At 43.8% G+C, this 26,043-nt stretch overlaps 1 protein-coding gene across 2 annotated transcripts in view; it reads right to left on the minus strand.

Moving 5' to 3' along the window:
• Nucleotides 1-269: 269 nt before the first annotated feature.
• Nucleotides 270-26,043, minus strand: part of PPARA (peroxisome proliferator activated receptor alpha) — a 60,559-nt gene continuing 34,785 nt past the window's right edge. Inside the window, exons 2-7 of one of the 2 annotated variants that reach the window (XM_058568143.1) lie at nt 21,923-22,169; nt 14,430-14,590; nt 12,275-12,413; nt 11,296-11,498; nt 3,834-4,281; nt 270-1,557 (exon numbers count right to left, since the gene is read on the minus strand). In XM_058568143.1, the coding sequence (XP_058424126.1) occupies nt 1,313-1,557; nt 3,834-4,281; nt 11,296-11,498; nt 12,275-12,413; nt 14,430-14,590; nt 21,923-22,130 (1,404 nt within the window). In that variant the 5' untranslated portion in view covers nt 22,131-22,169 and the 3' untranslated portion in view covers nt 270-1,312. Of the gene's footprint in view, nt 1,558-3,833; nt 4,282-11,295; nt 11,499-12,274; nt 12,414-14,429; nt 14,591-21,922; nt 22,170-26,043 lie in introns of those variants that run through there. The other variant, XM_058568144.1, reaches the window with a different exon arrangement.

Below are 26,043 nucleotides of genomic sequence, written 5' to 3' on the forward strand. Positions count from 1 at the left end.
TCTCCAGGTCCATATGCTTTACACAAAAACCATGCTCTACACTGCTTTCACAACTGGACTGAAGTTGATCTTTAAGGCTGAAACAAATATTTTAGATGTTGGAAAAACCACCTTACATAACTGGTTGGAAAAGGAGACAACTCTCTAAATCTTTGTAAAAACAACCAGCCTGTGGTGAATCCTGAGACTAAGTAAAACCACCATTTGAAGGACTTCGTACCCGCCCTCGTTCTCCAGGTCACCCCGCCCCCCACCCCCCAGCCCATCCTATAAAGTCACATGTGCCTCACCTTCTCCACTCCAGGGAGCAGCTACTACCACCAAGAGTCAAAAAATAAAGCTGCATACTTTAAATAGCAACGTTGGAAAAGACCAGGAGCTGCCTTCACCCACGGGGCCCAGAGGAACATTTACAAATAATTTGTCAGTTTGCCCCTAAAAACACTACCATGGCCCCAAACAGCCTGCCTCAGTTGGTTCAGATCTGACAGGAAGCCCAGGTGACAGGAATGGAAGCTGACATACTTTCAGAGCTTGCTTGTTCCTGCTTACCACAGACGCTGGCTTCAACAGGCATACGGTCAAGTCCAGAGGGGTCTGGAGACGTGGTTTTCTGGGTTTTCTACCCAAACCTGGAAACTGGCTTTTCCACGTATTCGTTACAACCACACAAACAGTGACCCGGAAACTGAAGGACTGCTGCGTCTTGATAGCTTATTGAAGAATTCTCTGCAACTCTAAATCTTATGATTAAAAAACAGCCTGTTGTCTTTCGTCAAACTCAGGAAACAGAGCTGAAGTCTTCCAAATGAATATTTTGCTGCTTTTAAAATACCTAACCTTTGGATACATCTAGATTTACAGGATTATAAAAGTTAAAAAGTGTTGATTAGTTTTCAGAATTACAAAGGAGCACAACCACGTATGGTAAAAAGGGAAGACCGACCACGTATTTTGAGGTTGCCAGTGGATTCAATGGTACATTACTAGTGTGACACCAAGAAATCTGCATTGATTAAATCAGGCGAGTTAAAATCAGACGGCTGAACATCATCCTCCTTAATTTTCCAAGTCCTGACTATTAGCCACTTATAACCAGCATCTCAATACTTCACAGGCTCTTAGAAGTACTGGAGAAAAGAGAAAGAAATGTGCACTAGGATTCCGGCTGCCTACAGCCTACACTTTCCATTCTCTAAGGGTAAAATGGCGGACGTTTGTGCAAAGTTGCATTGCTCCCAGTTCTCATTTGTAGTGCTGTCAACTTTAAAAACCTTGAAAAGTTTCTCTTTTTTTGTTCATTCACAAGAAATCAGTACATATCCCTGTAGATTTCTTGCAGCAGCGGGTGCAGAGCTGCGTCAGACTCTGTCTTGATTATCTGCACAAGCTGCGCATGCTCGGTGACCAGCTGCCGGAGGTCTGCCATTTTTTGAAGAAGTTTTGGGAAGAGAAAGACGTCGTCTGGATGGTTGTTCTGTAAGTGAAGTTTGAGCACGTGCACAATACCCTCCTGCATTTTTTCAATGTGTCCCACGTTTAGAAGGCCAGGACGATCTATTCTCGAAAGAAAGAAGAGATGTGATCATCACCATGCTAACGCCTAATAACTTTGTCACTTTGAGAAACCACATGCTCTTATTTCACATGGCCTTTTTTACGAAAAGCGTCACTGCCTGAGATATTGTCAACTTGACTAGAAGACAGAACTAGATTTTTTTCAAAGTCACTAGGCCTGATGTGGGCAGACAGGACAAATACTCATTCCTAAATAGTTATATGACCTTCAGCTGACTAGCAACCTGACAGTCTGGCCCTTTCATTTTGGATTTACCTGATGACCACCTGTCCCGGGAAAACCCCAAAAACCTTAAGAGTAACTATACATTCTGATGATGATTACAACAACCAATTTTGCAAAATATAGAAAATGAAATTCTTCTTCCTGAGTCAAAACTAGATATTTGGTTTCAAGTTTTTCACCAATATTTAAGGAGTGTGATTATGTTAGACTTGGGTTTTGTGGTGTAAAGCACTGCTGCAGGTAACTTCTGACATGAATCAGCTGAAAAGAAAGTGGAGCGAGATGTGAATAGGAGGGCAGATTTCAGCGGAAAGGATGCTGAGCAGCCCGGAGTGGGGAGCTCTGAGACCCGGTGCAGCAAGGGCCACCGTTCACACCAGGTGACCGCCCTGCGGTAGCTCAGCCGTGGGCACTGGACTTCCTGGGATAGTCTCAGACCACGCGTCCTGCCCTTGGTCTGGAAAATACCTGCTCACCCATGATCAATAGGCAGTGCTCTCTTTAAAGTCCCACTCATTACTAGGATTTTCAAAAGTGTTGCTAATTGTGGGGATTTTTCATTGTTTTTTGGTTGTAAAATAATTATTAAGTCTTTTTTGTGTGTGTGTGAGATCAGCCCTGTGCTAACATCTGCCAATCCTCCTCTTTTTTTTGCTGAGGAAGACTGGCCCTGGGCTAACATCCATGCCCATCTTCCTCCACTTTATATGGGATGCCACCACAGCAAGGCTTGACAAGCGATGTGTTGGTGTGTGCCTGGGATCCAAACCGGCGAACCCCACGCCGTCGCAGCGGAACGCGTGCACTTAGCCGCTTACGCCACTGGGCAGGCCCCAATTATTAAGTTTTTAAACAGAAAGATGTAAAAAAATAGAAAGTGAACCCCCTCTCATAATTTTAACCTCATCATACAGGTTTAATGTATATCTCCAGACATTTTTCTATATATAGGATTGATATACGATTAGCATTTCTTTTATAAAACTGTGATCATACTACAAAAGCAATCGCTTTTTACCCACAACACTGCATCTTGAGCATACAAAGGACTATGATCAATTACATACAACTGCTTTGTTGCTTTACCCTTTTTGCCAGAGCAGAAGGACTCCCTCCACTTGACTGTGCCCAGCTGGGTGGTAACAGGGACAGACTTCATGGGCTGGGCTGCCCTCACCCAGCTCCACTTATGAGGCTGGTTGCAGCCAGCCTCAATTCTGTGAGGCAGTAAATCACAGGGTGCAGTACAGCTTCGGGCAGTTTGCGGGGGCAGTCACCCCATCGTCTCCCCCAAGGCTGGGTAAGGTCAGCCGAGTTTACAGTAGAGGGATGACCTTCTTAGACCCGGGACAGAGCTATTTAAAGGAACGTGATACCAAGCCGAAAATGTGGGGGCTGCAGGGCCAGCTTCCCTGCAGAGAGGCCCAGATTTTCCTTCACTGGGATCTATTTTCTTTGGCAAAGCAAACTTTGCAATCGCTGCCAGTTAGCTACTGATATTTTTCAAAATAGCATAAATATACCAATAGTGACGCTAACTGTACTAACATCTGTACGGCACTTTATAGAATACTGTTTGTAACACAGATATAATGTAATAATAATGTAATTATAGTATATAATAACAATATTATATACCATACATTATATATAATATATAATATATTAGCTATTATATTACATTATAATTATTAATGATATCTAATATATTTGATATTATATCATGACTATAAATAGGATATATATTTGTATATTATAATTATAAATAGAACATATTTATATAATGTTTATGTATTTATATAGCATAATATATGCTGTAACATGATATGATACTGATATAATTCTCACTTAATTCTAGTAGTGGTGATGAGGGGGCTCAGATGCACTCCCACCCTGCCACCGCTTGCACCCTGCCACCGCTCGCTCCACCGTGGCGCAGCTCCCACTCATATCAGATTGACCACTGTCCAGTTCTTCAAGATAGGAGGCTGTAAATGACATGCACCAGCAGATTAAATCAATAACTTACCTCCACAGCAAATTATAGCAGCCACAAAAAGGGAAATATCACTGTCGTCCAGTTCCAGTGCATTGAACTTCATTGCAAAATCAAACTTAGGCTCCATAATATCACAAAACGGTTTTCTTAGGCTTTTTAGGAATTCACGAGTTATAAAACCACTTCCATATGCTACCAGCATCCCATCTTTGTTCATCACGGAAGACAGCATTGCAAACATGGCCTCATAAACTCCGTATTTCAGCAAAGTGACTTGATCATTCAAGTCCAAGTTTGTGAAGCCGGGGATGGACTTAGCGAATTCCGTGAGCTCCGTGACGGCCTCTACGGACGTGCACTGGCAGCAGTGGAAGATGCGGACCTCTGCCTCCTTGTTCTGGATGCCGTTGGCCACCAACTTGGCCACTAGAGTCTTCTCAGCCATACACAATGTCTCCATGTCATGTATGACAAAAGGCTGCAAAAGAAGACACTGGAGTAAGTCCGGTAATTGGTGACAAGCTGTCCTCTTAATTCTCAGTAAACTGGTGAGGAGCCACGGCATCCAGACCCCCTGCGGACAATCAACATACGCACAGAACACAGTCCTCATCCTTAAACCACCTCAAAATTAGCTCAGGCCAAGAAGACATTAATACGGAACTAACAACATAAATCAGTGAGACAATCGTCATTGCCTGATGTTAGGTGGGGATTTCATGGCTAGAAAAGTGAAGTAATGATTTTAGCAATAAAGCTAACAAGAGAATATTAGCAAAGCACTTTTAATATTTTATAATATTCTCTGAACTCCTAAATACTACTGCAATAGCCTTAATTACACATAATTCTTACTTTTACCATTTCATGAACTTTAGAGATAACCCTCATTATCTAACACTGCTGAACGAATAAATTTGGCATGAAATATATACAACTCAGAAAGTTGGCATTTGTGTAGAAATAAGCAAACAAGCATTATAAACTCTTGCTCTTTGAGCCCGTGTTTCCCTGTGCATGAAACTGAAAGCTTCACATGGGTGCTCCATGTTCTGGAACAAGTGCCAAGTCCCCATGGTAGCTCCCTACATGTTGCCATACCATGTGCATCTAAACCCACTGGTCCTGCCATTCTGTAAAGATCTAGTGGAGGAAAGGAGAGATGGTTGGCCATGTTATTTGAAGCCAACATCCCCAGCAGGGATTATATATCTGGTGGGGCTTTGGAGAATGGGTGCAAACACCACTGCTGGCCAAATTGTATGCCAGATCTGGGTGCAAAGCAGAAGAAATGACAGCCTCTAAGGGATCTCTCTGATTTATATGTGTTCTACAGACCAGTAATCAAGTGGGCCAAGGCATTATTTTCAATCCCTACTGGAGGACATCAACAGAGGGGTTTTAAGAATCACTCTGCCAGTGGGCAGAACACATCGCTGACATGCATCTGGACCCACAGCATGATGTGTTCCCTGTTTGTGGGCTCGCAAGAGCATTACGAGGAACTACAGACCAAAACCATCTTCAGGGCACCTGTGGGGTGGACCTGGCACAGGAGCAAGACGGAGGTATTGAAACAATCCCATGGATTGTCTTTGAAATGTTTAAACAGAATTAGAATTTGCAATAAGTGTTGGACAAAACAATCTGATTCCACATCTGAGGAGAGGGGATATTTTTTAAATTACCCACAAATGAGTGAAAATATTCTAAATACAAAATTCAAAGCCAAACTTCTAAATATCCCAAGTCTGATTAAGGAAGACTAAAACTATCTCTCTCCAAAGACCTTAGAAGCAAGCCAGATTACCATTGTTTGGGGAAACTCTGGGGGCAGTTCTGCTTCACAGGAAGTTGGAGCTCCGATTTAAGAAATTAACATTTATAAGATGGACTAGAGAAATGTTTCTAAAGGATAGATGGCAATATTCCCTCAATTCAAGAAAATATACCATTAGGCCACCTTGACTTTATTCAAATCACTGGCTTTTTAAAAGTACATTCAGCAGAAATAAAGGTATTAAATTGAAAAAAAAGAGTTCCATGGTGAAAAAAATTTGAGAAGCACTGAGTTAAACGCGCTTAGGGCCTCCTAGAGTCTTTAATGTAAGGAGTGTGCACTGTGAATCTTCAAGAATGGGGCCAGGGTAAGCAGTGGTTCCCAAGGTGTTTGATTACAGAACATTTATTTTATTTATTTCTTTTTGGTAGAGCATCTCATAGGACTAATGCAGGTCTGGCTAGATAATTTGCAGGGCCCAGTGCAAAATGAAAATGTAGGGCCCTTTGTTAAAAAATGATCAAGAATTTCAAGACAGCAACAGCAGACCATTTAAACCCCAGTGTGGGGCCCTTCTAAGCAGGGGGACTCGTGAAACAGGATGCACGCCAATGAAGCCGGCCCGAGACTAGTTTTATGTGAAACATACTCTCATAAACCGGGACATAAACGGGGACTTAAACGGTAACAAATATTTCATGGCATTTTTATAAAATTATCACTTTGATTTGAGAAGGCAGTCCTCATGTACAGGCAAAATCAGAAACCATCTGAATTCAAAATAACAAAGTTTCTTAAAGCTAAGAGAAATTGTATACTAAAACACTTGAAAATTTGCCAGACTTCATTGATAAACACTCTTGATAAGACTATTTAAAAAATCCATGCAGCTTATATTTAATTTTGGGATGTGCCTTCTATACTCAAGTTTGAATAGGAATATATCTGACATTACAGGGGGTCAGTTCAAATAAATAAAGCACGTTGTAAAGATCTTAAACGGCACGAGGCAGAAAGCCGCCCAGCTTCCCCTCAAATCACCACACGCCGAGACAGGGAGGCTCCCCTAACCGACGTATGTTACTCTTGCTCACACCTGACGGTGTTCTATGTGTGTTAATGATGTTACAAGAATTCACCTCCAAAATACATTTCAACAGCACTTTCTATGAAAAGTTGAGCAGCACCATCTTTTAGGAAAAATTTAATTGTGAATTATTGGTAGAATTGCTTTGGATGAAATTATTTAATAAGCTTTTGGTTAGGTTTTACTACACATTTCTAGAAACAGGATAAAATATTAAGTATCTAAAGACAACTTAAGTAGTATGTATAATATTTCAACATAACACAGGAGGCAAAACCCCACAATGTGGTGCAAGGCAACATCCATTAGAAGGGGCAGTGCTGCTCCAGGATGGTGCCTGGGAGGCCCCTTATCCCAAAGATATGGCCATGTTGAGAATAATGTTGGAATTCCTCTTTCAAAACTAGTTTTAGAACCTGGTGTCAGCCACATGTAAAAAGTTAGTCTCCTTGCTTCATTTATTTTTTTTTCAAACAAGACTTTTTACTCTGTTTTATCCCAGTTTGCATACCAGACTGACTGCAAATGATTCATGGTTTTGTCTAAAATTCAATTATATTCTCAGAGGGTAAAGATTTTCCATAACTGAAGATATATAAAGATTCTAAAGAGGGGCCGGCCTGGTGGCATAGTGGTTAAGTTTGCATGCTCTGCTTCGGCGGCCTGGGGTTCATGGGTTCAGATCCCAGGCGCGGACATGCACACTGCTCATCCAGCCGTGCTGTGGCGGCGTCCCACATACAAAACAGAGGAAGATTGGCACAGATGTTAGCTCAGGGCCAATGTTCCTCACCAAATAAATAAATAAAGACTCTAAAGGTAATTCCTGACAATTTTGAGCAATACGGGAATCTCTGAAATAAACATATGCTGTCCCCTTCATTTGAAGTGAATAAAGTTCTGATTTGTTTGTTAGATTTAAAAAGTAGCAGTAGTGTCTTATTGTCACCTTATGCTTTGAATTGCTAAAATCTAAATAGTTAGCACTACGAGTTGGCTTTTTTTTTTTAACTAAACACTCTCATTCATTTTTCAGAGGCACAGCTAGCTTCTAGAACCAGAAGCAGCTGAGCTTGATCGAGAGTGAGTGTGTGTGCGAGTGTGCGAGTGTGTGTGAGTGTGCGTGTGTGTGCGAGTTGGGGCCTGAGCCCTTGGTTCCCCTGAGGGAAGCAAACACTGTAAGCAAGAGGCTGACTTCAAAGCTCCTCACAGTCTCATTTGCAGGCTGCCTGCTCAAAAGTCTTTTCAGGACATTTTTTTTTTTTGGTGAGGAAGATTGTCCTTGAGCTAACATCTGTGCCAATCTTCCTGTATTTTGTACGCGGGTTGCTGCCACAGCCTGGCCTGATGAGCGGTGTGTAGGTCCGTGCCTGGGATCCAAACCTGGGCTGCCAAAGCAGAGCACATGAACCTAACTACTACACCACTGGGCCGGCCTCTGTGACATTTTTAACACCTCACAGATCAACACATTATCTTTTTAAGGCACTGTTGAAAAGTGCTTCTTTTGGAAGCAATGCTCAAAGGAGACTACTGTTCTCCCTGTTCCTCAGCTCTGCTTTTGTCCCTGTTACCCTCAAATCAAGGGGCAGCAAGTCCCCTGACAGGCTCTGACTGGATAACTAAAGGCCCTGGTCATTTTCTGGCCCACAGTTCTGAAATCTCAGGGTCTCAAACCAGCCTATGTCCAGATAAAAACAGACATTTGCTATGTATCCCATCACCCCCCTTCCTTCAGCTAAAACCCATTTTTCCCTAAAGTGACTGAATCTATGGTAGCTCCCTTCCTCCTCCTGAGACCCTCTCTCCACCCCCACACTCCATCCCACCCCCTCCATCCCCCCCGCCCCGCCAACCCCACAGGTTCCCCCTCCTGGTCTACTCAGCACCCTAACTGGTTCCAGGTCAGCCACAGTCTTTGCTTTATCTGATCTACAGGCCACAGAAGTGGTTTTCACAGAACAAAGAAATGGTCTACTGCAAGGATAAATTCAGCTCCCCCCTTCTAGCAAACCAGAGCCCTGCTTTCAAATTACAAGTCTGTCCAGGGCCGGCCCCGTGGCTTAGCGGCTAAGTGCGCGTGCTCTGCTGCTGGCGACCCGGGTTCGGATCCCAGGCGGCGCACCAACGCACCGCTTCTCCGGCCATGCTGGGGCCGCGTCCCACATGCAGCAGCTGGAAGGATGTGCAACTATGACATACAACTATCTACTGGAGCTTTGGGGGGAATAGATAAATAAATAAAGTAAAAAAAAAAAAAATTAAAAAAAAAAGTCTGTCCAGCACCTATCTTTCTCCATCAAGGTTTCAGACATCTTAGGGCCAAGTCTGGGTGAGAGTTCAGGAGCGCACATGCCCCTGCGCCAGCAGTCCCTGCAGGAGGAAGCTGCTCCTAGGCCGGCTGGGAAGCGAGCCCAGCCCTGAGCTGATGGCAAAGCAGCCCCATCCTGCTCCGGGGACAGTGCCCATCCTCCTACACAAGCTCATGTTCTTCATGGTTGCGTGAATACATCTGTTTACAGCCTAGACAAATTCATGTCCCCCTGCCCCTGCAACACACCCTCTGGGGTTGGCGCCCCTTTCTGCAGTGTTAACATTAGATACATCCTCTCCAAAGCACCCCAACCCTGCAGACTTGGATGTTTGAGAAACAGACTCCGCTTCTCTGACCAATTCCATGTCACAGAGCATCAATGAGGGCTGTCACATCATCCCAGGTCGGAACTTTTCTGAAAAGGTTATTGAGTGGTGAGCACAGGTCAAGGTGAATAGGTCAGGGCCAAAGCTTGGTCTCCCCAACACACTTCCCACCAGTAGACTGAACTGCTTTCTAAACCACGTAAGAGATGCAGGCTGTGGTCCTGATGTCCCCTGCAGTGACAAAACTGGGGCTCTGTGAAGAGATTCCAGCAGTGGCAGGGGGTGTCCTGCCTGTTGGCTCTTCGTCCAGACTGAACCCAGATAGAACAGCAGAGACTGTTGCCCCTATTGGGAGCTCGGAGCTCTGGGGCACACTGGGCTGGGTGAGGAGGCAGGAGGAGAGCCACACCTCCGACACACAGAGGACATGGTGGGAAGTGAGCTTGGCTTGGAGCAACAGTGCAATCAAATGCAGGAGTGACCCCCGGACATTTCCTTTCAAGCGGAACCCTGTGGTGCTCTGGTTTGGAGGTGTGGGCCAAGGCAGGCATTGACGCTTAGCAGTACACTGAATTCTGTCTTTCTGATACAGTGAAGCGCAATCCTAGACTACCAAAATACAGATTCCTCTCTGAGAGGAACTGTGTGGGAGAGTCCTCAACTGCCCAGATTTCATCACCACTGGCCAAGGGTGACAGGGCTCCTTCTAAGAGCATGTGGATCTCAGTGAAGTGTGAAGGATACTCCATGGGAATCAAATTAATATTAACCAAGAGTGTTTGGTTAAGAGTAATGATGACTTTTAAGTTGGCTTTAAATTCTGAAAATCCATTGGAGAAATAGAAGCGCTCAGAAAGATCTAAAAGAGACCAAAATTCTTGGTTATTCTAATTTGGGGCTATACTAATCATTTCCAGGATTGAAATTCAAAGTTAGAGTTACTTTGTCTTCACCCCTGTGATCCAGAAAGGGTCTAATTTGTAAGAGCCTCAGGGCCGCCCAGCGTGGGTGTGGCTTTACCAACTTCACAGAGTTTGCCTGAACTCTGCTGAAACGTCTCAGCCTATTTAACTGGAGAATTCACTGAAGAATTAAGAGATGCAGTAAAAAAGAGGTTTGGTTTGTTCATGAAAGTAAGTAGCTTGTGAAACACTTTATTTTCCTGTGACTAAAAATTCCAGCTCATAATTCCCAATAAGGATTGCTTCAAGCTATTCATTAGTACAAATTAAACCTGTTTCACCATGTTCACAGCAAAAAGGCAAAGTATCTTTATTTGCCAACCTCAGCTGTCCCCCTCTTTGAAGGTAGCTCTGAGATTAGTTCTGTAATGGAGACAAAGACTTAGGTAACTGGGAGGTGGGGGCAGGATGACACTAGGCTAGGTGGTGATGAAGTGTGGGGGGTCCACCAGGGGCCCTCATCGTTGCTATTCAAAAGGTCCAGAACTGTCCAAAAAGACAATGAAGTTTCTGTAAACAAATGGCCCTTTCCAAGCCCTGAGACGTCACTGCCTTCTCATTGAAGAAAAGAAGGTGTGTGGGGGGCCTATGGGATGGGACGGGGGAGGACGGAGCAGTTTTAGGAGAAAGGATGCAAAGGCGAGTTTTGAGTGTGAAGTGAATGGTTTCATTTTGTGGCATTAAAATAGGGATTTTTAAAAAATGTACTTAAGAAACGACTCTAGAATCTGGTAAGCTATTAATGAGATTTTTTTTTGGTGTATTAATTACATGGTAATTATAATAACTTGGTTGCTAGGAGCTTTGAGGTGGCTCAAACCCAGAAGACAGGAGTTGTTGTTAAGCTACATTTTAGAGTCTCTAAGTGAAATGTTTCCATTCCATTGACTTTGGTTTGCCTTGGGGATAAATATTATTTTCTGAACATTTCATACGTTTCCTCAATCCTTGTCTACGACCCTAGTTGACATGTTGCCAACGGAACACTTCAGACTCGCAATAAACAGCAGCAAGAACACCTACTGGATTGTTGTTGGCTTTCCCTGCAAGGATGACTCGAGCTTTGACCTTGTTCATGTTGAAGTTCTTCAGGTAGGCCTCGTAAATTCTCTTGGCCAGAGACTTGAGATCTGCAGTTTCAGAGTCTTCTACGTCATGTTCACATGTCAGAATTTCTGCTTTCAATTTTGCTTTTTCAGATCTTGGCATTCGTCCAAAACGAATTGCTGGGGGGCGGGGGAGAGAATGGAATAATGGAAAACAAACAGAAACGAACAACACAGCATGGAATAATGATGAATAGCGGAACGAAAAGTTCACACCATGAACTAAACTATGAATGAAAATTTGCAGCTAAGTTAAAATCCTCTCCTCAATAATATTCAACTTTCTACTTTAGAGAGATGAAAATAAAACTCAAACTCCATAAATCCTGGACTTTTTAAAAAGGTTAAAATAAAAGGTAACACTATGACTCATTTCATCAGCAGGAAGGGCTTAAGGTTGCTTACTCCCATTATCAATCCTTTAGGTCAAGGAGATGAAGGTGAGCAATGAGTTTCTATAATACCTTTTTCTTTTTCCAGAAGGTAGACATACACCTCTTATGAACTAGTTATTTTAAATTTACCTTCATGTAGTAATTAGCATGTTCTAACATTAGAGTAAGACTGAATATAATTAAATTCACAGTATGGTAAAATGTTCAAAACGGCACAAGCTTCATATGTATGATATGAACATTCAGACATCCCAAAGTGACTTCCAGTTGGTGTTACAATCTTATATCAACGTCTTATCATTCAAAGGTTCTAACAGTCATCCCACGTGCTCTGCTGAATCTCAGCTGTTTGAGACTTTTATTTTCTTAGGCTATTATGGTTACAAAATAATCTGGGTATTAAATGTTGCAGCATTCATTCAAAATACAGTCCATCTCAACTCAACAAGGAAGGTAAACTGAGGAATGGACTGGGAAAATGCAATAGACAACCTTACCTACCATTATGGGACATCCCAACTGACAGGCACTTGTGAAAACGACAATATTGGCACTTATTTCGATTCTTTTTCTGAATCTTGCAGCTACGTTCACATTTGTCATACACCAGCTTCAGTCGAATGGTTCGCCGGAAGAAACCCTGTGAGATGAATATAAAGTTTATTGAAGAGTATGAACCACTAGTAAATCAATGCCGTTGCTTTATTCACAGTTCTTATTGTTCATTGATTGTCTCTTTCAAAATGAACTAGGTTTACAGAAATAGCTCTTCTAAAAAGTCTGATATAATTGGGACAAATTGAAAATTTTAAATTTCATAACATGTAAAATGAAAAGCAATAAAATGAGGCAAATTCAAATAATTTCAAAATGTCCTCATCTGGCTTAGGAAAACACAATTACAGACTCCTGAAGAGTTACTCAGCCCTGTTAAGGTTTATACAAATGTAACTTTTTCCTCTTGTATGATATATCCATAGATGTGACTAAAAACTTTCTAAGCATTTTTGTAAGAGAATATTAACTCCCTAAAAGACAAAAATTATAATAAAATATAATAAAAGGAAGCCAGCTCTTTGTAAACAATTTTTTTGCTTTGTAAAAGCATTTTAAACTTTACCCAGTAAGAAACAACTTTACTATTTAGCACACAAGATAAAGCTAACCAAAAATAACAAAACCATGGCCCTGCAGAAAAGCCTACTTTATAAGTAGCTTGTTTATTTATTTATTTAGGTGAGGAAGAGCAGCCCTGAGCTCACATCTGTGCCCGTCCTCCTCTATTTTGTATGTGGGACGCTGCCACAGCATGGCTTGATGAGTGGTGTAGGTCTGCGCCGGGGATCCGCGCCAGGGATCCACCCCGTGAACCCTGGGCTGCTGAAGCGGAGCACACGAACTTCACCACCACGCCACTGGGCCCAGCCCCTACAAGTAGCTTTTTCAAAGGTACATGTTTTTCTAACTTGGGAAGGAGATTCCATCTGCGTTGGGTTCTTTTTTTCTCTTTGATTTCCAGTCATTTTCCATATGTCTCATGTGGTAGGTCTGACTGGCCTGCATGACAGGGGACAGCCATCTCTTGGGGAATATAAGGGGAAGGTTGATATCTTCACTTGATCAGTTATCTAGGTTTGTAAAGTAGGATGGACAAAGAACATATGGGATGATGAGGAAGGTGAGAAGAGAGGATTTTAAATGTCAGGATACAGAGGCGTCCCGGCTAACACGGTCCACTCTGCCTGGGGACCAGGCCTCCAAGGCCAGGCCTGACTCGGGGCAGAATGCCGGTGTTTCAAGAATGCAGATTGTGTGATATGCCATTAAAGGCTGTGGCATTTTCCAAAAGTTACTAAACACTTCCAGCATGCACAAGGAAAGGAGATTTCTGATTTTAACCAAACATTCAGGTTACTGGATCTCGCATGTATCATGTCCATGAAGTGCCAAACTTGAGAATGTATACATAATTCTAAAAGTATGCAATGATTCAGGGGAGCCTCGGGGTAACAATACTGTGGTCCTTCTCATCATGCTGGAGAGTCACGGGAGGGCCAGTGATCCAGCGGGCAGAATGCTGGAGGCCACGCCTGACCTCCTGTGCTGCTGGCCCTGGGCACGTATATTGAGAGGTCCAGTAGAGCCGGCATGAGAATGAGGCTGTGCACAAAGGTGCTCGTGGTTTGGGTGGAGAGACCCCTGACGCGCAGAAAGAGGCTGCTGGGGGAGTCAAGAGCAGCTGCGGGAGGAAACAGCACAGGGTCTGGTCCTCACCTGGCGTGTGCTGTGGGATCCTGAGCAAGACGCCCGACATCTCTGATGGCCAGGAGAACCACTCCCCTGCCTGACCTTCTGGCGAGGATGGAGAGAGAAAGTGGGCAAAACTCTTTGACCCCATATTCAAATAAAAGGGTCATTCTTAAGGTGGTTTCTTTTCTTTTAAAGAACACACTTCTTCAAGTTATTTACAAAGTACAGTCCAGCAATCTGTCATAGACTCTCTGAAGAGAGAAATTAATCTATTATTTAGGTCAGTTCCTTATCTATGATTTTTTGCAGATGTTTTTTGCAATGACAAACATTTGTGTATGAGCAAAAGGAACCGCACATAGTCCCTGAAACCGGCCACCTTGCTCCTCCTCCAGGGTCCAGGTACCTTGCAGCCTTCACAGGCATGAACTCCGTAATGGTAGCCTGAGGCTCTGTCCCCACAGATTCTACATTCGATGTTCAGTGCTGCACTGGAAGATTCATCGGCGCCAGGAGGAACCACAGGATAAGTGACTGAAGAGGGACTGGAAGCTGGTGAAAGGGTATCTAAGAACAGAAGATGCAGGATTTACAAACAGTCAAGGCCTCCCCACCCTACGTCTAAATCAGCTTTATGAGGATGTGATGTGGCATGTGAGGCATCTAGTGAGGAGGTATCAGCTAGTGGGCAGAGCTCCCATCCCGAGTCAGCCCCTATCCTGGGCTGTCCCACCCGCTCTGTGCTCAGACAAGCGCCATTGCACTGGCATCCCCAAAGCTCTTGGTGAGGTGTCCCTGGGCTCTGGACCCACACGTCTGGCTATCTCACAGATACCTCTGCCCCCAGGGCTCCCCAAACCCTCCACACTGGACGTGTCCTACACAGAACTCATTAATTTGTTTGCTTCCTTCCAGCTCTTTTGCAATTGTTAACTTTTGTCAATTGCACCAGAATACGGTATAAAAATCCACGTGTGCAACGTCGGAAGCATAACCCATGAAAGAAAAAAATAAATTGGACTTTCTTAAAATTAAAAACTTCTGCTCTGCAAGAGACTGTTAAGGAAATGAAAAGACAAGACAGACTGGGAGAAAATACTTGCAAAACACATCTGATAAAAGATTTGTTACCAAAATATACAAAGAAGTCTTAAAACTCAACAATAGTAAAACACACAACTCAATAATGGCCAAAAGATCTGAATAGACACCTCACTGAAGAAGATATACAGATAGCAAGTAAGCATCTGAAAAGATGCTCCACATCACTGCTCATTAGGAAAATGTGAATTAAAACAGTAATGAGGCAGCACTGCAAACCTATTATAATGGCTAAAATCCAAAAAAACTGGCAACACCACCTGCTGGCAAGGATGTGGAGCAACGGGAACTCTCATGTCTTGCCTGTGGGAATGGAAATAATACAGCCACTTCGGAAGACTGTTGGCAGTTTCTTATGAAGCAAAACAATCTTATAGGAATTACACTCCTAGATATTTACCCAAGTGATTTGAAAACTATGTCCACACAAACTTATAAGAATATTTATAGCAGCTTCATTCTTCACTGCTAAAAATTAGAAGCAACCAAGATGCCCTTTAATAGGTGAATGGATAAACAAAAAGCCAGTCTGAAAAGGCTATCTACTGTATGATTCTAAATACGTGATATCTGGGAAAGGCAGAATGGTAACAAGATCAGTTGCTGGGTGGGGGTGGGGGAGGCAGGGTTGAACAGGTGAAGCACGGGTTTTTGGAGGTGGTGAAACTATTCATATGAAAACGTAGTGGTGAATACATGACACTATGCATTTGTCAAAACCCACAGAACTTTACAGTACTAGTAAATCTTAATCTGTACAAATAAAACAAAGATAATTTAGGAGAGCTAGGATTCTAGGATGGAATGCAGAATGTGACAAAACAACCTAACTGTATTACAAATATATGAAACAACCTCACTGGATGGAGGTGGGAAGAAGGTGCTGCCCTGAGTGACCTTGGAAATGAGTGGCATCTGTAAGACTAAGGGCAAAAGGAACAGCACGTAAGCACTGGATGTGAGCTGATCAAGTTGCTTCCCAGAGGGCCACTGGTGCACCACTGTACGTGTACTCCAGAAATGAACAATTAATCAAATGAATGGTGGATGGCAGCAGCCAGGTTTCTTACTATTGGAGTGTGAGCTTACAGTTAAGCAAGAGAAGTCTAGAATGATCCATGTGGTAATGGATCACAGTTGCAGACGTCAGTATGAACTCATGTTTACCTTAATATAGATACAGACGGCTACATATAGAAATATTTACAGATTATGTGTATATACACTGGTTAGGATATACACATATATGTCTTTGCTCTGTCAGCTGCAAGAGCCTCAAAGAAAAGACACTCCTGTAGCAACATAAAATGATTAGAGGGAACAATACCCGGGACTCACGTGGGGCTGGATATGTCCTGTTCCCACCACACAGAGTAGAAAATCTCAGAATTCATAGGGCATTGGGTAAAGTACTCAAAAGGGTTTTGCTTCAGTAGTGGGGCAAAATTACCTCTAGAATCAACACTGCTATGGTCCCATCTAACAAAGCTTAAAAACAAGACCCGAGAGGATCATTTTTCAAGTAACTTAAATGCGTCCCAGAACAAAACTCAAAAATATTTACGGGAATACAAAAATATCCATCACCAACAAAGCTCTCAATGTATGGTATCCAATAAAAAAAATTACAAAACACGCAAAGAAGCAGAAAAACATGACTCACGATATAGAGAAAAATCAATGACCTGAAACTGATGTGGAAATGACACCGATGATAGAATTTGTAGACAAGACATTTAAAAAGTTGTTATGACTGTATTCTAAATGTTCAGGAAGCTAGATGAAAGACTAAACATGTTAGGTAGAGACTGGGAGTGAAAAAAAAACCAAATCATAATTCTAGTGATGGAAACTACAATATCTGATATGAAAAATACACTGGATGGGATTAGGACCAGATTAGACATTGCAGAAGAAAAGACCAGTAAACCTGAAGACACGGCAAAAGAAACTACCCAAAATGAAACAGAGAGAGAAATAAGACTGAAAAAAAAAGAACATAGCTTCATCTGTGAAATCTGTGAAATGCATTTAAGGAAGAAAGAGTATCAATTCTACAGAAGTATTTCCAGAAAACTGAAGAGGAGGAAATACATCCTAACTCATTCCATGAGGCCAGGATTAGTCTGATACCAAAACCAGTGAAAGAAAAGACCAGACACAGACTGGGAGAAAATATTTATAAATCACATATCTGATAAAATACTTGTACCCAGAATCTATAAATATCTTGCAACAGTCAATAGTAAAAAAACAACTCAATTTAAACATGGGCAAAAGATCTGAACAGAAATGCCACCAAAGAAGGTATATGGCCAAAAAACATATGAAAAGATGGTGCACATCATTAGGCCTCAGGGAAATGCAAACAAACCACCACCACGAGACACGGCACACCTTCTAGAACGGCTAAGACTCCAAAGCCGTCATATCTGACGGTAATGAGGGCGTGGAGGAACTGGGCTCGCACACACTGCTGGTGGGAACACAAAACGGGACAGCACTTTGGAAAAGATTTTGGCAGTTTCTTAAGTAGTTACACAAACATCTACTGCATGTCCCAGCCACTCCACCCCTGGGCGTTACCCAGAGAAGTGAGAGCACGTGTCCACACAGTGACCGGGACACGAATGCTCACAGCAGCTCTCTTTGTACCAGCCAGAACCTGGAAACAAATCCACCGTCCAGCCACACGGATGGGTGCATATGCACAAACAAACAGTGGCATAGCCACACAGTGGATAAAACAACATGAACTACTCATACGTGCTACAGTGCGGCTGAATCTCAGAGTAAGTTTGCTGAGTGAAAGAAGCCAGACTAAAGAGTACACACTATATGATTCCATTTATATAAAATTCTAGGAAATACACACGGATGTATAATGATAGAAAGCAGGTCAGTTGTTACTAGAGGAGGGAGGAGGCATGGGGGGGAGAAGAGAGATTACAAAAGGGCACAAGTAAATTTTGGGGTCTGGTCACTATTTTGATTGTGGTGATGGTTTCACATGCAAAAATGTGTGTGTGTGTACATCAAATTGTACACTTTAAATATGTGCAGTTTATTGTCTGTCAATAAGGCTCCTAAGAAAAGTTAGGGGAAAAAGATAGATTGGCTGAGCAAGCAGCCTCAGCCATCTGGTCTCCTAGAGGAAAGTTCGAAGTGAACACACTTTATATATATGGCCCTTCCATATGAACAATTTACATAATTTAGAACTATCACCCAAAGGCTCAGATACAAAGATGAAAAATCTAGTTTACAAATAAGAAATAACCTTATGTCTCAAATTAGCTAGTAACAATAACATTGAAAAACTTGTGAAGGAAACAAAGCATGATTTTAAGAATTATGAGATGATTCCAAATGACCAAAGGATGAATAACAGCAGCAGTGAGATGGGGGCCGGCCTGGTGCCGCAGTGGTTAAGTTTGAGCGCTCTGCTTCAGCGGCTGGGGGTTCACAGGTTCGGATCCTGGGCACAGACCAACACACTGCTTATCAAGCCATGCTGTGGCGGTGTCCCACATATAAAATAGAGGAACATGGGGATGACTGTTAGCCCAGGACCAGTCTTCCTCAGCAAAAAGAGAAGGATTGAAAACAGATGTTAGCTCAGGGCTGATCTTCCTCACCAAAAAAAAAAAAAAAAAGAATAGCAAGGGGAAGCTGGAGGGAAGTAAAAGTGGATGATCACCCACCCACCACCTTAAAGGCCAGTGGCCAAAAGTCAAGGATGTGTGTCCACTATACTTCAATGTGGTCACTTTTTGTAAGTTCCCTTTTTTTCTTTTTGCCATAAAGCTCCCTGGAATTGGTTAAAGACCAGTTTGGAACTCACTCTCCCCCTAAACCCTTGTCCTTAATTTATTTAGATGGGACATGCCTGTGGCCTGTGGAGTTGGTCATATGTGGCCTCCCATGAACTTCACAGACCACCTGGTTTACATGAAATTTCCAAGTCTTATCTGTGTCAGAACTTTCAGAAGAGTTAGAAATATATTGTAGATTGTAGTTCTTGACAATGGGCTAAAAGATGCTAGTTTTACAAAAGGAACCTCGAATTAAGTTAGAAGAATGTAATTTCAGATTCCTCCTGTCTGAGGGCGAGGAGTTGGGAGAGAGAAAACCCAGGCAGAGGAGCTGGTCCATGGAGTTATCCTGGAGGAGGCAGGAGGGTGTCTCCACACTCTTCCCGTCCACTACTGGGACAGAACTCCCCAGAGGTTTTACAATTGCACACCCACCCCATTCACACAAATTCTCTATTTCAGAACAACCTCTAGGGTGTGGATGACCCAAAGAAAAAAGCGCACCCCTGAATTCTTTCATTATAGATTGGACTATATTTTTTCCAAAGAAGGGGAAAAAAACTGCCTTTCTTAAGAAAAAAAAAACCAAAAAAAAAAAACAAAACCAAATGAACAAAAATAGATAAGTCTTCTAAAATTCAGATAAAGAAAAAAAATAACAATCTTCTGATAAACAGTCAATAGAACTACAAATGGTCAATATAAGAAAACAACTGACCAGCACGCGGTATGGCTGTGATGTGGTGAGTAAAGGACCCATTCTGAGGGGTTAAGAGCTGGCTTTTGATCTCCAGCACATCCCAATGTCCTGGGGCCTGCTTCCTTTCCTCATTCATTAAACATAACAATGAACTCAAAACGTCGCTCTTGGGATTCAGTGAGACAAGGTGTGTGCAGTGGCTCACTCAGCGCTCGGCAGCCTGGGCTGTCACTATTACTGTCACTAGTGCAAGATCACCTGCCTGGGCTCCTCGAGGCAGTCCCACACCTCGGAGGCTTTTCCTTGCTCCCTTCCCCCACTGTTTCTGGAAGCTGCCATCACCCTGCATGCTTGCTCCTTTCCCCCAAAGCTCATCCCCTCTGTAACGTGTCATGAGAAAGGGAGTCAAAACTTGAACTACTTTTAAAGATTTGTCGGAGTCACTACAAAGGCTGCCCGGCCACGAAGGTCCCCAGAGCCCACTAACCCATCATCCCCTTAGAGTCTCATGTGAATGGCGCAATTCCTGATTTACTGAGCTGAGAACATTGCTGGCTTCCAAAGGGGACGTTCATGCTAAAGAGCATGGCTTTAGAGACAGCTGGGAAGCATGGGGTCGAGTCTCGGCAGTCTCTCATTCTAGCTGCGTGACCGGGCCAAGTTACCTAATTTCTCTGAGTTTATTCCCATCTTTGTAAAACAACGACACTGATCTTTCTCACAGAGTGTTGATGAGGATTACGTGAGCCTCGGCACATGCTGCTTTCTTCTTCTGCCAGGAATGCTCTTTCCCACTGTTTTAATTTTTCTTAAAGTATTTCCAACGTATAGAAAAATACACAGTATAATACCCACCACCCAGATTTACAAATGGTAATGTTTTATCCCCTGCTTCATGTCCTTTGTTAAATGTACAAGCTGGAGAGAGTTCAAGTCCCCATAGGACCCCTCCCCAGTCCCACCTCCCTCTCTCTCGGGAGCTGCCTGAGATGGTAAGCTGGAGCACGCTCTGTGGTATGCGTCCACGTGCCCCAAGGGCATCCTGCACTGCCTGCTGTTGGAGATTTCACAAGAACTGAATCACACTGCATATGTCCTCAAGCTTGTTTATTTTCATTCAATGTTGCTTTTTAGATGGATTCCTATTAACACAGGTAGAGCTAGTTCATCCTTTTAAATTACTATAAAGTATCCTAAAGTAGGAACCTCCCACAATTTAGCCATTTCCTTGTTTCCCAATCTCTGCTATTGCGAATACGGCTGCAATGCATACTATCTGTTCCCCGTGGGCTTGCAGGATTTCAGAGCACATGCACTTTCAAATGCTCTCTCCACACAGCATTTATCGTGGACACCACTTCCGGCAGAGTGTAAACGCTCCCTTCACCCATCACTAGTCAGCACACGGTCACTAAAATGATCTTTGTGGAGTGGGAGCAAGTGAGAAGACAGTTGGCAGAAACGTGCTCCAGGCCATGAACTCGACACAAGGGGCGCTGTGGGAGGGAAGGAACAGAGACCTTCCACCAAGCATTGCCAGGGAGAAGCTTCTCTCTATTCCGAGTCCCCCATTCCACACTCAGAGTGGAAAACCAAACGCACACCTCGTTACCAACCACAGCTCCTCCTCCCGGCTAATCCCAATTCAACTTCTTCAGTCCCGACCCAAGACCCTCTTCTGCCAAGAAGCCTCGTGGAGTCAAGTCCACCCCAGACGGAGCTTCCATCAAATTGAGGGAAGTGCAGTTTATACCACGTTATCCTGGGTTGGCTTAACTGGTGCTTAGAAGGGTGAACTGTTTCATGATTTCTTCTTTTTCTATGATACCACAGGTCACCTAAGTAGACCCCACGCTTTATTTCTTTGTATCCACCTTGCCTGAAACCTGATGTAGTTCTTAATGCAATGCAGGAAGGAGGAAGATGGTTCATATACATTTCCAGAGAAAAGAGAGTCATTTTCATTACAATAGGAGTCTCTACTTTTAAGAAATATAAACTCACAGCATTTTTTAAATGCGGCCGACTACTTTAACTGAATGTCAAGCATTATATGATTTGTGCATAGCTTTTGAAATAAGGCATACTATGAGAAGCAAGATACACCTTAAAAGCTTCAAGGCCCAGTGGCACTGGATGGAATGCTTTATCATGTCTAAGATTTCACTGCAGAAAGACATCACTTCTTGTCCCGCTACAGAGAACAATTTTCTCTGTGGAAACAACATTTCTCTGTGGAAAGAAAGCTTCTAAATAAAGCTTTCTAGGAAACAGCATGCTTACCTGTAATAACGGATCCATCCGATCCTGGACCACTTCCTAAATAGTGGTATTCTGTTAAACTAAAGCTTCCAGAACTATCCTCACCAAAGGATTGAGAAATCTCTTGGATGTTTCCCATTTCTTGTAGGAATCCTTCAGATAATGGGCTGTCCAGATCATCAGCCTCGAGTGGGGAGAGAGGACAAATCGGGCTTTCTGTGTCCACCATCGTGATTAGATGGCGCTGGGCACGCCACTGAGCTCCAATCTACTGGGAGGAGAGAGAAGCAATCAGTGAAATGGGCAGAGAACACTGGTTGTCTTTGAATGCAACCATCATTTATCGATGAAGACATATCTGAATCCATAATTCATAATCTGAATCCATAACCTAAAAAGCAGCCTTGTTGACCATCTTTTCTTGGCTTGAGTCTTGATAAGCACACTAAGAAAATGAAAATCCCTAAACACAGAACGTTTAAGGAGCCAGAGCTGAGCAGGCTGAGAATCATTCCTTCTCCCACTGTGGGCACACTGTGGGCTGAGCTCAAGCCACTGTGTCTGAGGCGGACAAAACAGCAGTAGACACAATGTTCCTGCTCCCCGGAACACCCCTTCTGGTGGGGACGCAGTGAGCAAATAAACAAAGACACCTATGGAATGTGTGACAGTGATCCAATAATGCAGGACCAGTGGATGGGGAGTGGACACTGTTTTATACCAGGAGGCCAAGGAAGGCCTTGCCGAGTAAGGGACAGTAGAGACCTGAAGAATAGAGGGAGTGAGCTGTGCCGATGTCTTGGGGGAGAATGTTCCAGCAAAACGAACAGCAAGTGCAAGCCCCAGGATGGAAGCATGCCAGTAGGTAACTCCTAAGAACGAACAGGCCATGTGACTCAGGCTGAGGGGTGGGGAGAGCAGGAGGGACAAGCAGTCAGCACACACACACGGTGCAACATTATATGTTCCCCTTGTACCCATGGGGTAAGTCGTGTAGGTATTCATTCCTAAAAACTGATTGTACAGTAACAAACACATTGTAGAGTTTTAAAAATCTAAATAGGCGAGTCCCTGACAAAGCCAGACTGTTTCAACCAGCAAACGAAAGAACACTCTCTATGTGGGTCTGTTACGGGCTGAACTGTGTCCACCCAAAATTCATATGCTGGGGACCTAACCCCCAGTACCTCAGAAGGTGGCTGTATTTGGAGATAAGGTCTTTAAAGAGGTGATGATGCTAAAATGAAGTCTTTAGAGAGGGCCCTAATCCAATCTGACTGGGGTCCTTACAAGAAGAGGAAATCTGGACCCAGAGAAAGAGACACCAAGGATGCACACGCACAGAGGGATGACCATGTGAGGACCCAGTGAGAAGGTGGCCACCCGCAAGCCACGGAGAGAGGCCGTGGGAGAAACCAGAACTGCTGACACCCTGATCTCGGACTTGAGCCTCCAGAACTGTGAGGAAATCAATTCTTGCTGTTTAAGCCTCCCAGTCTGTGGGACTTGGTCATGGGGGCCCCAGCAAACTGACACAGGTACCAAGTCAAAACAGCGGTTCTTCCCATGTTGGTTGGCTTCCCGTTCTTGCTCAAACATCTGAAACCACTTCCTGTGACCTCCAGACTAGAGCCCAGGCTCCTCAGCACAAGGTTAGGGCCCTCAGGACGTGTCTCCCGCTGATCTCGCCCTCTCCCCGTCCCCCTGTGCCCATGGCAGTCAGCAGCACCGGGCTATCCCCTCGTCCACCCTTCCCCGCACAGCTTCCTTTCTGCGCCTTCGCCCAGGTCCTGCCTGAGCTGCCCTCCCATCTCTGCCTTCCTGATGCCCCGCTCCAGGTCCGCCCCTCTGAGCCCAAAGAGTCACTCATCGCCCAATGAAGCCGACGAGGTGACATTTAGCTTCTGGAACTGTTTCCATCTGAAATGGTCGCAGTGAAGCCAAGGCTCACATCATAGAGAGGACCAGAGAGGGTGTGTGCCGCCAACAGCCAGCGCTCACCGCAAGTTACCCTCCCATCACGACCACAGAACGCTGGGCTCTTCTGGTGGAGTGAGAACACTATTCCAGAGCAAATCCACGGAATGTGCTTGTGTGAAACATGTTCACTCTTCAGCTTTGCTTAAAGTAAACAGTAACAAGTGCAAAGATGAAGGGATGGTTTGGTTTCCTTTAGAAATGAAAAATGGGTACAATCCACATAGTTTTGTGAGATGCACATCTCATGCTTGGCATTCTGACAATAAATTACCGTAGTTGACAATAACACACAAGGAAAAATAAAAGAGAATCATTAATCTTTCAGAGGATTTGAAGACTTCCTTTCTCTATAATCTATCAGTGTAAATCAGGCTGTGAATCTGTGCATTTTTCTATCATATTTTATTCTGCGTTATATCTGAAGAAAGATTTCCTCAAATGGCAAGCAAAATAATGGGGTAAGCATTGCTTAAAATATTTGAATATTTTAAAATTATGAACAAAAGGTTTAAAACTGCAGTCACTCACGTACTGCGTTAACCATAAAGTTCAGCCTAATAAACACCAGGTAACTGGGCAGAGGCCATGTTACCACTGGGACTGTGACCACCTTCTCCCCTGCCCCATCGCATTCTCAGCACTGCAACGGAAAATGCAAGCAGACAGCAGCCTTTTCTTCCTGCAGATATCCCATCTTCCAGCCAGGAGCCGCAGAACAGGAGGAACTGATCCTTGACATAACGATGTTGGTTTCCTTGTCGTTACATTCAGGGGGTTAGAATGTTTTGAGATCTTATCATTTTACTTTTCAGTTGCTTTTAAAGAATACCTGAGATTTCTTGAGAGAAACATCGGTCTTCCTGTTCACGAAGAGCTAAAATCCCTCCGCAGGGTGAGGCAACACCCGAACTCTGACCAGCAGACTGGCTTTTCCACAGATCACTGGACACACCAGCCCTTTCTGGCTTCCAGATAGAGCAGATAAGGAACGGCTCCCTTTGAACATGTCCCCAGGCAGAGGGCTGAGATTGCATGGGCACACACCCGACCCACCTGCCCTCGGCTCCCGGCATGCTCTGGCTCCCGGGCTCTCCCCCATTGCTGTGGCTTCAGCTCAGGGAGCAGAAATACCACGGGAAGTCCCCACCTCGAACATCCACGTAACACTGCCACAGCCTGCTTCACCGAGAAGAGCAAACCGGGGCCAGTCACTGTGCCCTAGGCCACAAGTGCTCTGGAGCCACAAAGTGGTACAACAAACGATGTCTTTTCTCAGCAGCTCCCAACCTGGCTGAGGAGGCAAGACAAAACGACTGAAGAAATGATGAGCAAATGCAAACGGAACTGAAATAGGTCCTCAGTTTCCTAGCACAGAGAGTTTCACACAAGCTGCGAGATGGAGAGGAATGGAGAGTTGAGAAAAGGCAAAGCTCGGACCTGGTCCTTGCGAAGACGTGATGCTCTGTGTAATTCCGGCATTCCTCCTTCACCTGAGGTCTACTGGGACTCTAAACGCATTTGTTTCTTTCCCATCCAATTGAAATGTTAGCACTGCATCCTGTATATCAGAGACTCAAATGGAAAATGCCGAAATTCTATCTTTAGGTCATAGTAATTGACCATTTGTCAGTCAAAATATTCCTTTGAGAACCATGAAGCAGAGTATACGAAAACTACAAAACATTGAAAAAAACAGAAATCAAGGCCGGCCGGTGGCGTAGTGGTTAAGTTTGTGCACTCCACTTTGGTGACCCGGGGTTTACAGGTTCGGCCCCCGGGTGCGGAGCGACGCACCGCTTACCAAGCCACGCTGTGGCGGTGTCCCACATATAAAGTAGAGGAAGACGGGCATGGATGTTAGCCCAGGGCCAATCTTCCTCAGCAAGAAGAGAAGGATTGGCAACAGATGTTAGCTCAGGGCTAATCTTCCTCAAAAAAAAAAAAAAAAGAAATCAAAAAGAAAAGAAAGGAAGAAAGAGAATTCTATTACTGCTTTATGTTACCTAAACACAGGGCAGGTGAAAACACTGGAAGAATTTTAACATTAATTGATAACCTTTCACACTAAGGTATTTTCCATTTTGGGAGGTTAGCTAAAATGAGTTATTAATGGCATAAGGAGCTCTTACTTTGTGAAGCCAAGGGGGGCTTGGCACACTCTC

The sequence above is a fragment of the Diceros bicornis genome, chromosome 25 (assembly GCF_020826845.1).
Source record: "Diceros bicornis minor isolate mBicDic1 chromosome 25, mDicBic1.mat.cur, whole genome shotgun sequence".
NCBI lineage: Eukaryota > Metazoa > Chordata > Mammalia > Perissodactyla > Rhinocerotidae > Diceros > Diceros bicornis.